Below are 14,631 nucleotides of genomic sequence, written 5' to 3'. Positions count from 1 at the left end.
TAACACAGCGTTCAATAAATGGTGTCTGGGAGAGAGGAAAGACCTCAGGTGAACACAGGTAAAAGCGATAATCCATTACCCAGATGAACTGACGTCTCCCTTCCTTTCCCCAGGGTCCCTCCGCCCACACACATCCCATTATGCCAATATCGCTACATCTCTGTAAGCAGCCGTACCACAGTAATTGCCACGGAAAGGAAAATGGGGGCGTTGCTCAACAGAGGGGAAGATCAAACCAAGCTGTCCAGTCAAGCACCTGAGTTTCCCTGATCAGAAGGAGACGCAGAAGCCAGAGGTGACACTAACTGGGGATCAGGGTGAGCCTCAGATTTGCTGATGGCCCCTCACAAAGGCAGGATGGGGGCCCTTTCTCAGGAGTGGCTGTGCGGTTAGTGCAAGATACGGTCCAGGGTCCAGAGGCCAAAGCAAAGCATCCGAGGTCAGCACCCGGTCAGCAGGTTGGGGTCGGAAGCTGAGAACTGGACGGCATCAGGAAGTCAAAGCAGGACAAGAGAGGGCAGAGGGGGCCTTGGCGACTTGGGAGGAGGAGCAAGAGATTTCAGGCCAAAGGCAGAACCTCTGGCTTGCAGGGAACAGCTGCGGCCCGCGGGTGTGCGCGAACACACACACACACACAGGTGCGGGGCCGGGCAGAAAGCTTATGCCGATTTAATGTCCTTTTCAGAGGAGACGGCAATGGTGTGATAGGCTGGCCACATGGCGCAGCTTTCAGAACGATCCCAATTTCAAAAGACACCAAGAGGGGGCATCCCTGGTGGCGCAGTGGTTGAGAGTCCGCCTGCCGATGCAGGGGACACGGGTTCGTGCCCCGGTCCGGGAAGATCCCACATGCCGCGGAGCAGCTGCGCCCGTGAGCCATGGCCGCTGAGCCTGTGCATCCGGAGCCTGTGCTCCGCAACGGGAGAGGCCACAACAGTGAGAGGCCCGCGTACCACAAAAAAAAAAAAAAAGAGACACCAAGAGGGTAGGAACTTGCATCCCCAGCATCTAGTACATGGCACATAGTGGCCACTCCATAACTATTGGTTGGACGGAAGACCCTGTATCCTTGGCCCTAAAAGCCAACATGTCCCAGAATTTCCAATGCTTCAGCATGTGATTGCATCTCCCAGACTGCCCCTTGCTCCCAGGAGTGGCATCAAAGCTTTTAGCTGACAATGCATTTGGACTTGGGGCTCACAACCTGCTCCCCCACAGACAGTGGAAGGACCTCTGCTCTGGAGATCAGGAGTCACTGGTTCCAGCCCTGGCTCTATACTAGGTCACTGTGTCATTTAGGGCTTGTCACCTTCCCTCGTGGTGACTCAGGTCTCCCATCTGTGGATGGCTAAAACCATCAGAGGGGGCATCTAAGAGTGGATGCTAAATGAGGGGCTTGGGGACCCAGCAACAAGGAACACGGAATGTTCCACTAGGTCAGGTTCCCAGGTGGGATCAGGAAGGCAAGTTGCCAGCCAAGGGTCAAGGCACCTGGGACCTTTGGGCTGTGGCCGTGCCTGGCGATGTGTCCCCTCTCAGCCCTAGTGACCCTTTTATAGAGCCCCTTTACCCTGGTGAGCCTACAGGCATTGCCAACCTCTGACCTGATAAAGGTCAAGGCCTTCTGCCTGGGTATTAGGGTCGCTGAGGCCTGTGAACTTGAACCTGGGCTGTGAGGAATGATTTGAAGGAAAGAAGCCATTTTTGGTCCCAGGCTCAATGTCCTTTTTCCAAATGTGGGATTGGGAGGCAAATACGAAGGGACCGAATGATTACCGAGCACCTGTGATATGCCAAGCCACGGTCAGGTGCTTTAACTACATACGTGACTTCCTGTCCACATGGTAGGTATCAGTGTCCCAAGAAAATTGAGAGAGAAATGCAGTTTTTTAGCCAAGACCATGAAACCAGGATTTGAACCTCCTTTCTCCTTCCCACTCCCCTCCCTTCCCCTCTCTGTCTCTCCCCTGGGCCCCTGTAATGTCTGTCCGCAAGACACCACAGCCCCTGCTGCTCCCTCAAGGGATGAGAGCAGCCCCTTAAGAAACGCGGTTCTCATTTCACTCTCCCTTTGTGACCCTGGATTTCCGCCCTGGGCATTCAGAGTGGCAGGTTCTGACCGCCCTCTCCCCTCTGCCAACAAAAGCCAGCCGGTAATCCTGCTTTCCTGCCCGCCCCGCTCCATCCTCCAAAGTAATGTCTTTCTTCCCACATTCTTCCTCCCTTGCTCCAGCCCTGTGGCTGCTTTCGAATCAGGCCAGTGGGACTTAGGCCAAGTTCATCAGGAAGGCCCAAGACGGTCAGCGAGGCAGAGGCTGGTGACCTGTGTGCCCCTGGGGCTCACTCTGGTTTGCTCACCCCAGTGGCTGCACCTTCGAGTTTTGTGGTGCTGTGGGAGCTGCCAAGAAGAGGGGGCAACCTCAGAGACTCCAGAGACAGTATTCTTCTCCAGATCGGAGCTGCTTCTTAAGGAGCCGTCGTCACTCCTGCCCTATGGCCGGCTTGGAGCTCCCCTGCGAGATATCTTTTCAGATGCGTTTGGGGAGGAGCTAAGAGCTCTGGCTCTGCAGTCAGTCCTGCCACTTTGCATGAGTTGAGGCCAGTCAGTGACTCCATGTCACCATCTGCAAAATGGGCACAACAGTAGTTACTACTCAATAGGGTCATCAGGAGGTCTGCACGCCTGTAAAGAGCCTAGGCACAGGGTCTGGCTCACAGGAAGGCCCTAGCAAGTGGGTGCAGCTACCACCCACTGAAGTCTATCTGGCTTCTTCTGTTTTCTGGAAATGGGATGACACTGGAAGGGAGGGATGCTGGCATGGTTGGTTCAGAGAAGAAGGTCTTCCTACCCAGACTGCCGTGATTCCAAGGTTGGATACAGTGTCCACTTGGGTATGTTGCACAAACTGTCCATAAATGTGTTCATTCAACAAATAGTTGAGTATCTACTGCATACTGGTCACTGTCCCAAGGGCCAAGATACAGTGACGACAAGACAAAGGTGGCCCCTGTCCTCAAGTTGCTCACTGTCTGGTGGAGAAAGACAACCAATGGGCAAATGACAATCATTAGCAAGTGATCTCAGAGATGGAAAAGTGCTCTGACAAAACGAAAGCACAGTAATCAGTTGGTGACGACGGGGGGAGGGGCTGCTCCAGGTAAGGTGGTGGGGGGCGGGGCTGACATCTCACTGAGACCTGGACGGAGAGAGGAACGTGGGCACGGCGAGGACAGGGACAGAGCAGTCGGGCAGAAGGTGCAACACGTGTCAAGGCCCAGAGGTAGGAAGCAGCTTGGCTCAGTCATGAGACAAGGCCAGCGGAGATCAGGGACTGAAGTCCAGAGTGGGAAAGATGGAGCTGAGGGTGGAGGTAGCGGGCAGGGTTAGAGCATGCCCTCCATGCCATTGTTGGGCCTTCAGAGCTTATCCAAAGAGCAAGGAGAAGACAGCGGAAAGTTCTAGGCGGGGGGGGGTCACAAGGTCTGACTGGTTATAAGTCCGGCTTTTGGGTGGAGACCAGATAGACTGGGAGTAAGATGGAGGCAGGGGGGCCACTAGGAAGCTATTGCAATGTCCCCGGAGAGAGATGACAGTGGCTCAGCCCAGGGCGGCAGCAGTTGGGGTGGAAGCCATTGGATTCAAGATACATTTGGAGAGGAAGCCGACGGGGCCTGCTAGTGGGTGGGTCCATCCAAGTCACACCCCGAGAACAGCCACAGCGGGAGAAGCTCCCTCACACCCCAGTGTCCAAGGTCAAGGTTCAAAGGATTATGAAATCTGTTTTCCCGTAGCTGCCTCTCTTTAGGGTGGCACGGGTTCAGCCTGTCTGTCTCCCAACAGACAGGGCCAGCATATTTGAGGAGAGTAGAGTGACACAGGGAGTTATGGGGATGGCAACCCTTGGATCCCCTCTCTTCAGAGTACGGTGAGGGTCTCCAGCGGTAGCAGGCACCTTCCGCTAATAAAACTGATAAAGGCAATTTACTCAGCTGCATATAATATGCACGTGCAGAAGCGGCCGATTCTCTGGGCCCGATAGGGACACAGGGACCAGCCAGGCTCACAGCACCTGGAAAGCCTGTGCTAACAGTCACGTGTCTGCACTTAGACTCATTGCCTATCCAAGGATGCTGGGGGCAAACAGGGACCAAGGACGTGCTTTGATGGACACAGTCTAATAGGCTAGAAAATCTGAAGTTCTGAGAACTGCGATGTTTTTTTAATCTTCCATGTTATTTCCAAAGGAAGCCTAATATGCCGCTGGAGTTAGAAAAATACAGGCCCTTTTACCAGCTTTACAGCCATTTGGCAAAATGGCATCATCGAGCCCAGGTGAATGCGGCAAGCGTCCTTGTCGAAACTCAGCGAGAGAAGGGGGAGGCCCACCCACGGGGAATGAAGGGCATGGACAGGCAGACCCCCTTGGAGCAGAAAATGTCCTGGTTTTGTTATTTTGTCATCATTTGGGGTTTAGAACATTGAGGCAGCTGTCCTTGTAGACACATAAATTATAAATAACCCTTAGGATGCCAGGCTTAGGAGATGCAAGAAAAAGAAAAAAAGAAGAAACCACGAACAACTGCTGACAGCATCTGCGCCCTTGTTAACTCAAACGCAGCATCCAAACTATACTTTTCCAGGAAGGCGGCTGTGAAGTGGCAGGTTTTGTTCAGTGGCCCTGCAGCCCATTGAGCACCAGCTACCAGTACAGATTCCCCTTTTGCCCCAGCCCTGCAGATGGGCACCCGCGGGCCTTGGCAGCTGGGCGGGCACCCCTTCTCCCTGCCCGGGGGCATTCCTGCTTTGGCTGCAGGGACAGGCGGGCTTTGCCGTGGGCACTCAGGGGACTAGAGGTCAGTGCGTTTGCCAGATGCGCAGAGAGAGGATGAAAACGGGAGGCTGAGACCTGCTTGGCTGTCTCTTGGCGACTAAAGATCGGGCTGCTAGAAGGTGACGTGAGAATCTACTTGCTGGCCTGTGAAAGACAGGTGCACCGTGCCCTCCACTACCCCTGGGTACAGGCTTTGTAAGAAGTTGCTTTGTTTGAAAATCAATTTTAAAACATTGTACCAGAAACAAAATGTAATTTACAAAACACAATCCTATTAATCTCACAGGAATAGGTAACATTTATTGAGTGCTTACTCTGTGGCAGATGCGTTCTGAGTCCTCCACATATACTTAAGGCACTTAACCCAATGAGGGAGGCAGCGTTATTGCTCCTTTTTACGAGGAGGAAACTGAAGCCCTGGGAGGTTAAGCAACCTGCTTAATGTCATACAGCTGGGGCAGGATTCCGTCTCAAGCTCCCCCTGGCCCCAGTGCCTGGCACCCTGTAGTCACCCAGTGACTCGTTATGCTAGGAGGAAGTTGGCTGGTTGATTGATTGGTTAGCTGGGTGATAAGCTACCTGGACTGCTTAGGCTGCAAAGTTGATAGGGGCCCAGTCTTGAGTCGGCAGACCCAGGTTCCAACCTCAGTGCAGCCACGTCCTGGCTGTGTGGCCTTGTGGGAGTTACTTCCCCCCATGTGCCTCAATTTTCCTCATTCATAAAATGGGCACAGGAATCGCCCTACTTTGGGTTGTGGATCAGAGGAGAGAAATGCATATAAAAACCTGCTGCACGGCAGCTGCTCTGTAACGGGCACTGCGATGCTGCCTTCCTGCTGTCAGTGCAGCTTTGTGACACCTGCACATCAGCTTGCAGGATTTGACCTGTCTGCACACGCTCCAGGTCACAGCACAGACAGGCTTGTGTGCTGCATGTCGGACTCCCTGCTGGAGAAGCCACTGCTCGCGTCTCTCCATGTGCAAATGGAGTTGTTTTCCGTCCATCCCAGATTAGTGCATCTTCTGCAGGTACCACTAGCCCCAAAGCCAGCTGTTCCCTGGGGGGGCAAGAAGTGCACTTTGAGTAGGAACAGTCCTGCTGGCTTGTCTTGCTGCCACCTGCAAAACAGAACCCAGTCCCAAGGGTCTGCACTGGAGAAAGAGAGGTCCCCAGGCCCACGTCCAGAACATCCTCCCAGGGTCTGCTAACCAGATATTAATGATAAGGATGAAGCAAATACCTCATGCAAATGTTTAATAAGAAAATAACAGGGGCTTCCCTGGTGGCGCAGTGGTTGAGAGTTCGCCTGCCAATGCAGGGGACTCGGGTTCGTGCCCCGGTCTGGGAGGATCCCACATGCCGCGGAGCGGCTGGGCCCGTGAGCCATGGCCGCTGAGCCTGCGCGTTCGGAGCCTGTGCTCTGCAGTGGGAGAGGCCACAGCAGTGAGGGGCCCGCGTACCGAAAAAAAAAAAAAAAGAAAAGAAAAGAACACACCACATGAATTCGGCTTACCATTAACTGCCCAGTGGAACTTGGATGTGAACAGTGGACAACTTAACAGTTGATGTGACTGCCTTCAAAGTATACTGTTATTTTCTCTCTTTCTCACTCTCTCTTCCCTGAGCAGGGTGACCTTCCTAATTGCTTTGCTTCAATGGATGTTAAAACTTATTTTCATTCCTTGACATGGTTGACAGAGTTGGGACTGGAGCAGGTCACCAGGAACATGCCTGGTAGCAAGGCTCAGAAGTGAGCCATGCAGAAACACAGCTACATAGACCAATGGAACAGAAGTGAGAGCTCAGAAATAAATCCATGCATATCCGGTCCACTGACATTTCACAAGCGAGCCAAGAATACTCAATAGGGAAGGGACAGTCTCTTCAATAAATGGTGTTGGGAAAACTGGATATTCACGTGCAAAGGAGTGGAAGTGGAACCCTCTCTTACACCACTCACAAAAGTTAACTCAAAATGGATTAAGGATGTAAACATAAAACCATAAAACTCCTAGAAGAAAGCATAGGGAAAAAGCTCCTTGACGTTGGTCTTGGCAATGATTTTTTTTGCATATGACACCGAAACACAAGCAACAGAAGCAGAAATCAACAAGTGGGACTACATCAAACTAAAAAGATTCTGTACAGCAAAGGAAACAATGAACAAAAGGAAAAGGCAACCAACCTACAGAAAGGGAGAAAATACCTGTGAACCACATATCTGATAAGGGGTTAATATCCAAAATAGATAAGGAACTCGCACAACTCAATAGCAAAAAAAAAAAAAAATCCAATATTAAAATGAGCAAAGGACCTGAATAGACATTTTTCCAAAGAGGACATTCAGATGGCCAATAGTTATATGAAGAGCTGCTCAACATCACTAATCATCAGAGAAATGCAAATCAAAACCCCAATGAGATATCATCTCACACCTCTCAGAATATTCTGCTATTTTCAAAAATACAAGAAATAACAAATGTTGGCAAGGATGTGGAGAAAAGGGAACTCTCATGCACTGTGGGAATGTAAATAGGTAGAGCTACTATGGAAAACAGTATGGAGGTTCCTCAAAAATTAAAAATAGAGCTACCATATGATCCAGCAATTCCGAAGGAGATAAAAACAGTAACTCGAAAAAATATACGCACCCTCATGTTCACTGCAGCATTATTTACAATAATCAAGACATGGAAACAACCTAAATGTCCATCAACGGATGAATAAAGAAGTTGTGGGGAATTCCCTGGCGGTCCAGTGGTTAGGACTCCGCACTTTCACTGCCGAGGGCCCGGGTTCAATCCCTGGTCAGTAAACTAAGATCCCGCAAGCCAAGCAGTGTGGCCAAAAAAAAAAAAAAAAAAGTTATGATATATATATATATATGTGTGTATATATACATACACACATATGTGTGTATATATATGTGTGTATGTGTATATATACATACACACATGTGTGTATATATGTATATGTGTGTATATATATATATATACATGTATGTATACGTGTGTATATATATGAATTCTATTCAGCCATTAAAAAAAGAAGGAAATCCTACCATTTGCAACAACACGGATGAACCTGGAGGACAGTATGCTAAGTAAAATAAGCCAGACAAACGAAGACAAATACCATATGGTCTCAGACATGGAATCTAAAAACATAAGTCAAACTCACAATAACAAAGAGAATGGTGGTCACCAGGGGCTGGTGGGTGGTGAGGTGGGAGGGCAGAGAGAATGAGGAGATTTTGGTCAAAGGAGACAAACTTCCAGTTATCAGAGGAATAAGTTCTGGGGATCTAAGGCACAGTGTGGTGACTATAGTTAGCAGTATTATATTATATACTTGAAAGTTGCTAAGAGTAGATCTTAAATGTTCTCACCCATAACAGCAACAACAACAAAAGGGTATTTGTGCGAGGTGAAGGATGTGTTAACTAACCTTGTTATGGTAAACATTTTGCAATATATACATATATCCAGTCATCACACTGTACACCTTAAACTTACACAGTGCTATATGTCAATTATGTCTCCATGAAACGGAGGGTGGGGGGCAGATAGGAAAGGAAGAAGCACGCTGTTGCATGGCCGGTGACCTGGGGAAGTAGCCCGATCCTGAACAGGAGTCCAGAGTTCATTGCATAGTTCAGCCATTTTGCTTTCTGCCCCATAAAATAAAAATGTCAAAAAGGGCATGTTTATATCTTTTCAGCATCACAGAATGTAAAACAAAAAGTAAGAATTGAAAGTGCAGATGATTCGTTGAAGCATGCAAGACACCTTTAAAATTAAAAATCATCGTGTTCACCGTCTCACTAGTGATTTCATCCTTTTCTGGGGGACAAGCTAGCGACCCTAGGTGCTCATGCCTGAGGGTAGGTGGCAATGAAATAATCCCAGGCTATCCTCAGTCATGGAGCACTTGATATGCCTCCTTCTGAAGATCTGGAAGGAGGGTGTCACTGAAACAGAGAAGCTGTGAGTCAAATTGAAGTATTCAATCTGGCCATCCCTCCACTGATGGGTCAACACTGTCCCTCCGTTCCTCCCCCCACCCCCCGTGCTGGCCTTTAAAATGAAGCCCCTGCAGAAAGAGAGACACATATGTAGAGAACAAACGTATGGACACCAAGGGGGGAAAGTGGTGGTGGGGGTGGTTGTGGGATGAACTGGGAGATTGGGATTGACATGTATACACTAATATGTATAAAATGGATAACCAATAAGAACCTGCTGTATAAAAACTAAAATGAAGCCCCTGCCCCTGAGGAGTATCCTGTCCATGGAGGACGAATGACTCCCAGGAAGCGCCCTGAGACTTTGGGACTCAAGAGTGTGTTCCCTGGACCAACAACATAAGCATCTCCTGAGAGCTTTGTTGTTAGAAGAGCAGAACCTCAGACCCCACTCCTGAATCTGCATTTTAACAAGATCCCCAGGAGACAGACATGCTGGTGAAGGCTGAGCCGCTCTGAGATGATGCCCCAGGAGGCAAATTGAGTTTGAAAAAATGCTCTGGGTACAAAGACAAGGCGTGATTACTCTGCCCGGGCATGTCCTGAACTGCTTCCAGAAGTATCCTCTGAGCTCTGTTGGAAGGGATAGACTAGACGGAAGGGGTTTAGTGGAGGCGGAGAGGAGAACATTCCAGGCAGGGAGCATGGAGTGAGCAAAGTCCTGGAGGTGTTAAAGAGACAGAGAGGTGGAGGGGGGCGGGGGGGCACTGCAAATGGAGATGCATTTCCAGAAACCTGGCTTAGCCGTTTCTCACCTGAGTGGAGGGGCGCCCTTCCTCTACCCCCCTCTCTCCACGGAGCAGGTGTGCCCACGCCAGAACGTCTCTGGCGCCTCTTTCCGTTGATGTTGTGAACTGGACTTTGCTCCATCCGCCTGGGCTGGGACTCTATGCAATGTGTCACCTGCTTCTGCACTAACTCCGTGCCAGGATTGTCCTGGGCATCTTACCTGCTTTATTTCATTTATTTTTTTTTAAAGTTTTCACATATTTATTACTGAGCTAGACAGTGAGCAGTGGTGAGGAAAGATCAAGAGGAGTGAGCCATTCCATTTCTCCCATCACGCAGGCAGCTGTTCAGACAGTAGTGCTGTTCTGATATGGTAAGACGCACTTGACCTTGACACAGCATCAATGTGCACCACTTCATATGTGAGCTTCCTTATAGACCCAGCTTGGTTCTTCTCCAATGTCTTCTCTTGGAGTCGTACCTGATTTTTTTTTTTTTTTTTTTTTTTTTGCGGTACGCGGGCTTCTCACTGTTGTGGCCTCTCCCGTTGCGGAGCACAGGCTCCGGACGCGCAGGCTCAGCGGCCATGGCTCACGGGCCCAGCCGCTCTGCGGCATGTGGGATCTTCCCGGACCGGGGCACGAACCCGTGTCCCCTGCATCGGCAGGCGGACTCTCAACCACTGCGCCACCAGGGAAGCCCTGATTTTATTACCAGTTTTCATTTGAATCCATTGGGGAATGGGACGATTCTGCTTTTGTTTCTTGACCAGGAATCGCTTGATCCTGAAAGTCTGGTGGGAAGACATGGCGAGAGCAAATTCAACCACACGTATGATGGCGGACAAGAGAAAAGAGGAGCATTTCATTTATTCTTAAGGACAACTCACCTAGAAGGTTCTAGAGAGACAGAATAGCAGAACAACTAAGAGCATGTGCTGGAGCCAGACTGCCTAGGTTCAGATCTCACCTTTGTTCCTTACTAGTAGTATCCTTGGGAAAGTTGAAGTTGATTTACCTATCCATATCTTGAAGTTTCCTCTGCTATACAATTGGAAATAATAGTAGTGCTATATACTTTGTAGGGCTTCTTTGAGGATTAAATACATCAGATATAGTTCAGTGCCTTGGCAAATGGTGAGTTCTACGTGTGATAGTTTTTAATCACTCTTATTATCCCATTGAACAGATGAGGAAACTGAGGCTCTGAGAATTAAAGTGATTTCTCCAAGGTCACAAAGTTAATACTCCACTACCTTTGCAAGGATTGGCCATGGGCTGCCCTCTCTCTCCCAATTAGCTTGACTTGGAGACCCCTCACATCCTGCCCACAATCTCCTCCTCCAACATCATGCCCTTGCTTCCCACCCAGCGTCCCTCCCACCTAACAGAAGACATCTCTTCTCAGATGTGTGCCTCTGCGTCTGCTACTGCCACCACACCTTGCCTTAGGCTGTTTCCTCTGCCCAGCATGCTCACCTCCCCATCTCTGCCCATCCTGACTGCACCTCTGCCCTTGATACCCTGCTGATGTACCTGGTGGAGGGAGCCCCCTCCTCTACATTTCCGGGTGCCCCCCCGTGCACCCAGAGAGCCGGGGCCACATTGTACACATCCTGGCTTTCTCCCCCCTTGCCTAACATGATGCTCAGTGTGCAGTCAGTCCCCAGCATGGGTGACCCTCCCTCTCCAGATCCTGTTCCTGGCCCGGGGCTCTGTTGATTCAGCTCAGAGTTTCTCAACCTCAGCACTGCCGATGTTTGGGGCCAGATAATTACTTGTTTGGGGTTCTGTCCTGTGCATCGTAGGATGTTTAGCAGCATCCCTGGCCTCTACCCTTTAGATGCCAGTAGTAAGTCCTCTCCCTGATTGTGATAACCCAAAATGTCTCCAGACATGGCCCAATGTCCCCTGTGGGGCAAAGCTGCCCTCCAATGAGAACCAGAATTTCCCCTGGGGTGACCAGGATGAGAGAGGGGGTGACTTTAGCATGGGAGGCTGTGGGGGGCGGGGGGCGGTTGAAATCCCCAAACGTACATGCAGGGAGGTCACAGAGGCTGGGAAGGATGGTGGAGATGGTGAACGAGAGGGAGCGCACCCACGTCCTGCCAGCCACGGCCAGGTGGAAATGTGGTCCAGCTTCTGCCAGATTTTGAGACTCTTCAAAAGAAGCCAGAAAGCCTGTCTTTTATGTGAAATTCCCTGATTCTTATTTACAAAACAGAAACAGACTCACAGACTTAGAGAATGAGCTTATACCAGGGGGGAGGGGTGGGGGGAGGGATAGACTGGGAGTTTGGAATTGACTTGTACACACTACTACATAGATAACCAACAAAAAAAGAAGAAGAAAAATTCCCTGATTCTTAAGTGTTGGCAACTAACATGAATTTGTTTTAAACATTGTGGGGAGACCAGAATATGTCTGTGAGCCACATGTGGGCTTTGCAACCTTTCCTACAGACCAAGCTTCCAACCTAGAAGCTTGGGCGGCTCACACCTGCTGGGCCCACGGGTCCCCCATTCTCTCAGCAGTGGTTTGTGTCTTAGGCACTGTGCACAAGCCCCATGTTAGGGCTCTGGACGACACAGACAGTCTCTGCCCACACAGGCCACTCCAAGCCCCTTCTGAAGCCCAATTCCAAAGAGGTGGAGGGTTCTAAACTCCCAAGTGATAGAGAATATGTAAAGTACCCCAGGAAGGGGGTCAAGAAGCCTGAGCTGTCATCTGACTCTGGCACTGATTTGCTGTGTGACCTTGGACAATCACTCCCCCTCTCTGGGCTTCAGTTTCCTCCTCTGTCACGTGTTTGTAGGATGAAGAAAGAGAAGGGCGGAAGAATGCATGCTTTCTGTTCCTGGGACTCGAATGAGTATTTCCTCTTGGCAGCACAGAACCCCACCTGGCTTACCCAGTGCCCAGCGGGTATTCTTGTCCTCAGACTGACCTGGGCAGGGACAAGCTGGTTCCACCTCCCAGCCCAGGAATCCTGCATTTCAGAGCGGGGAGTCTGGGTCATCCTCATGGACTCTTTTCTCTGTGTAATTAGGTTAGCAATGCTGGAGGCGGCTTCACGGGTGGAACCCGCCTTTCCGTCACTGGGAAGAGTGAGACTGTTGGCCCCTGCTGGTGCTGATGGCAGAGCTCTGGGTTTGTGAGACCGTCTCCCTGCCCAGAGGTGCTCGTGGCCACAGGACGGCTCAGGTGGGCAAGCCCGCACCTGGCCTGTCTGCAAGCCCTCAGACAGTTTCCCAACGGGCTCTGCAGCTGAGAGGAACCTTCCTTAGGCTGATAGGAGCAGAGGGGCTCTGGGAGATCTTTTTATCCAACCTCCGAATTGTATAGATGGGAAAACTGAGGCCCGGGGAGGGAAAAGCGTTGACCCAAGGTCACCCAGTCAACAGAACGAACACCCACATCTCCTGACTCCCTTGTCCTGTGTTCCTTCTCATCTAACATCAGGTTCTCCTGGAAGTGGGCAGTGGTGAGATACACAAAGAGTGACAGATAGACAGACAGACAGACAGACCCAGACAAGCACTGACTTTGCCCATCACCACCTGTGGCCTAAGACCAGCGGTTGTGGACTCCGTGCCTGGAGCCCCCATGTGGTGACTTACAGGAACGAGGGAGCAGGGGTTGAGGGATGGAGGACACACTGTTACCCTGTGGGATGGAATGGGGGTTCTATCACCAGACCTCCTGATGTTTTCAAAATAAAGCTAAATATCTGAATTTTTTGGTGTAATTTATCCAAATTTTTAAATGTTGGCAACTAATTTTTAAAATGCTTTTTAGTAGAATACTAGGAAAAGAAAACACATTCACAGGCCGTCACTGGCTCTAGGGCCACCAGTTTGCAACCTCTGCTCCCTTCTCTTACCCTCAGTTTACCTTGCTTTAAAATGGGTATCATGGGACTTCCCAGGTGGTCCAGTGGTTAAGACTCCAAGCTCGCAATGCATGGAGGCACGGGTTCAACCCCTGGTCGGGGAACTAAGGTGCCACATGCCTCACGGCGCAACCTAAAAAAAAATAAATAAAAAATAAATAAATAAAGTGGGTATCACGACAGTACCCCCTCTCGTAGGGCAGTTGAGGGATTACATGAGATAAAACCACTAGAGGGCCTATCATACCACTGGGCCCACGGTGGAAGGTAGCTGTTGTTATTTATTAAGACGTGGGATCCTTTTCTTAGAAGAAATGGGAAGGGACTTGTTAAGCTTAGCACAAGGCAACTGGGAGGCCCTGAGCCAGAACTCAGGATCTTTCCAACAATCCACAAATCCGAGTGTGTGCTTGCTGTATGCCCGGTGCCCTGGGCCTGTATCAGTTTAAAACCCTGTCCCCGCCTTGAATTTACAAGGGAGGTGGGACTGGGCTCACCCAGCAGCTCGTGGGGTTGTCCTTCAACTCCAGGAATCCAAGAGCATCCCTCCACCAGGCCCCTAATCTGGGAGAAACATCCTACTTTCAAAGGTCAGATCTCTAAAAACAAAAAGAATGCAGCTCCTTTCACATTAGACAAAACATTTCTGCTTGTTTGTTTTAATGAGAAACTTCAGGGGGAAGATGACAGTCCTTCCCCGTAGCTGTTCGACAAATCTGCCTCCTGAAACCAGTTCCAAAGATATTTAAAGGACAATTCTGGGGGAAAAAGAATTTAGAACAAATTCTAATTAGTCCCTATGGGACTAGGGGCCATTGCCGATTTCTGCCCTGAGAACCCGGAGACCAGGGCGTAAGGTTACTTCCTGATGTCCAGGGTGCAGAACGATCTTCCTGAGCTCAGCCCACACAGCGGCCGCTGGGGGCAATGGCAGGCCTGTTCCTGGCTTTGCTGGAGGCCTTGTGGACACAGAGCCTGAGGTGCTGATGGAGGCCGTGCGTGCTCTGCCTTCAGGGTGGGAGAAGCCGGAGTCGCTCTGGCTGACATGCCTGAGTTCTGGTGGGCGGACAAGCAGGTAGAGCCTGTAATTACAGGAAAGCGGCCGGGGGCGTGTGTGGACAGGCCTCCCAGAGCCCAGGCAGGTGGCCTCCTG

At 50.3% G+C, this 14,631-nt stretch overlaps 2 protein-coding genes across 2 annotated transcripts in view; one reads left to right on the top strand and one right to left on the bottom strand.

Moving 5' to 3' along the window:
• The window catches only part of KAZN (kazrin, periplakin interacting protein), a gene marked incomplete at both ends in the record, with an annotated part of 461,871 nt that overhangs the window by 279,085 nt on the left and 168,155 nt on the right, over positions 1-14,631 (top strand). The window lies entirely within an intron of this gene.
• On the bottom strand, positions 10,019-10,394 carry LOC309824463 (large ribosomal subunit protein eL39-like; the record flags this gene model as incomplete). The annotated part of the gene is made up of 2 exons (XM_082657372.1): positions 10,019-10,067; positions 10,270-10,394. The coding sequence occupies 2 exons, from the start codon at positions 10,392-10,394 to the stop codon at positions 10,019-10,021; spliced, it is 174 nt and encodes a 57-aa protein (XP_082513498.1).

The sequence above is a fragment of the Grampus griseus genome (genome assembly GCF_964374135.1).
Source record: "Grampus griseus genome assembly, chromosome: 1".
Classification (NCBI taxonomy): Eukaryota; Metazoa; Chordata; class Mammalia; order Artiodactyla; family Delphinidae; genus Grampus; species Grampus griseus.
Note: the sequence above shows the minus strand (reverse complement) of the source record. Positions and strands in the feature narration are given on the sequence as shown.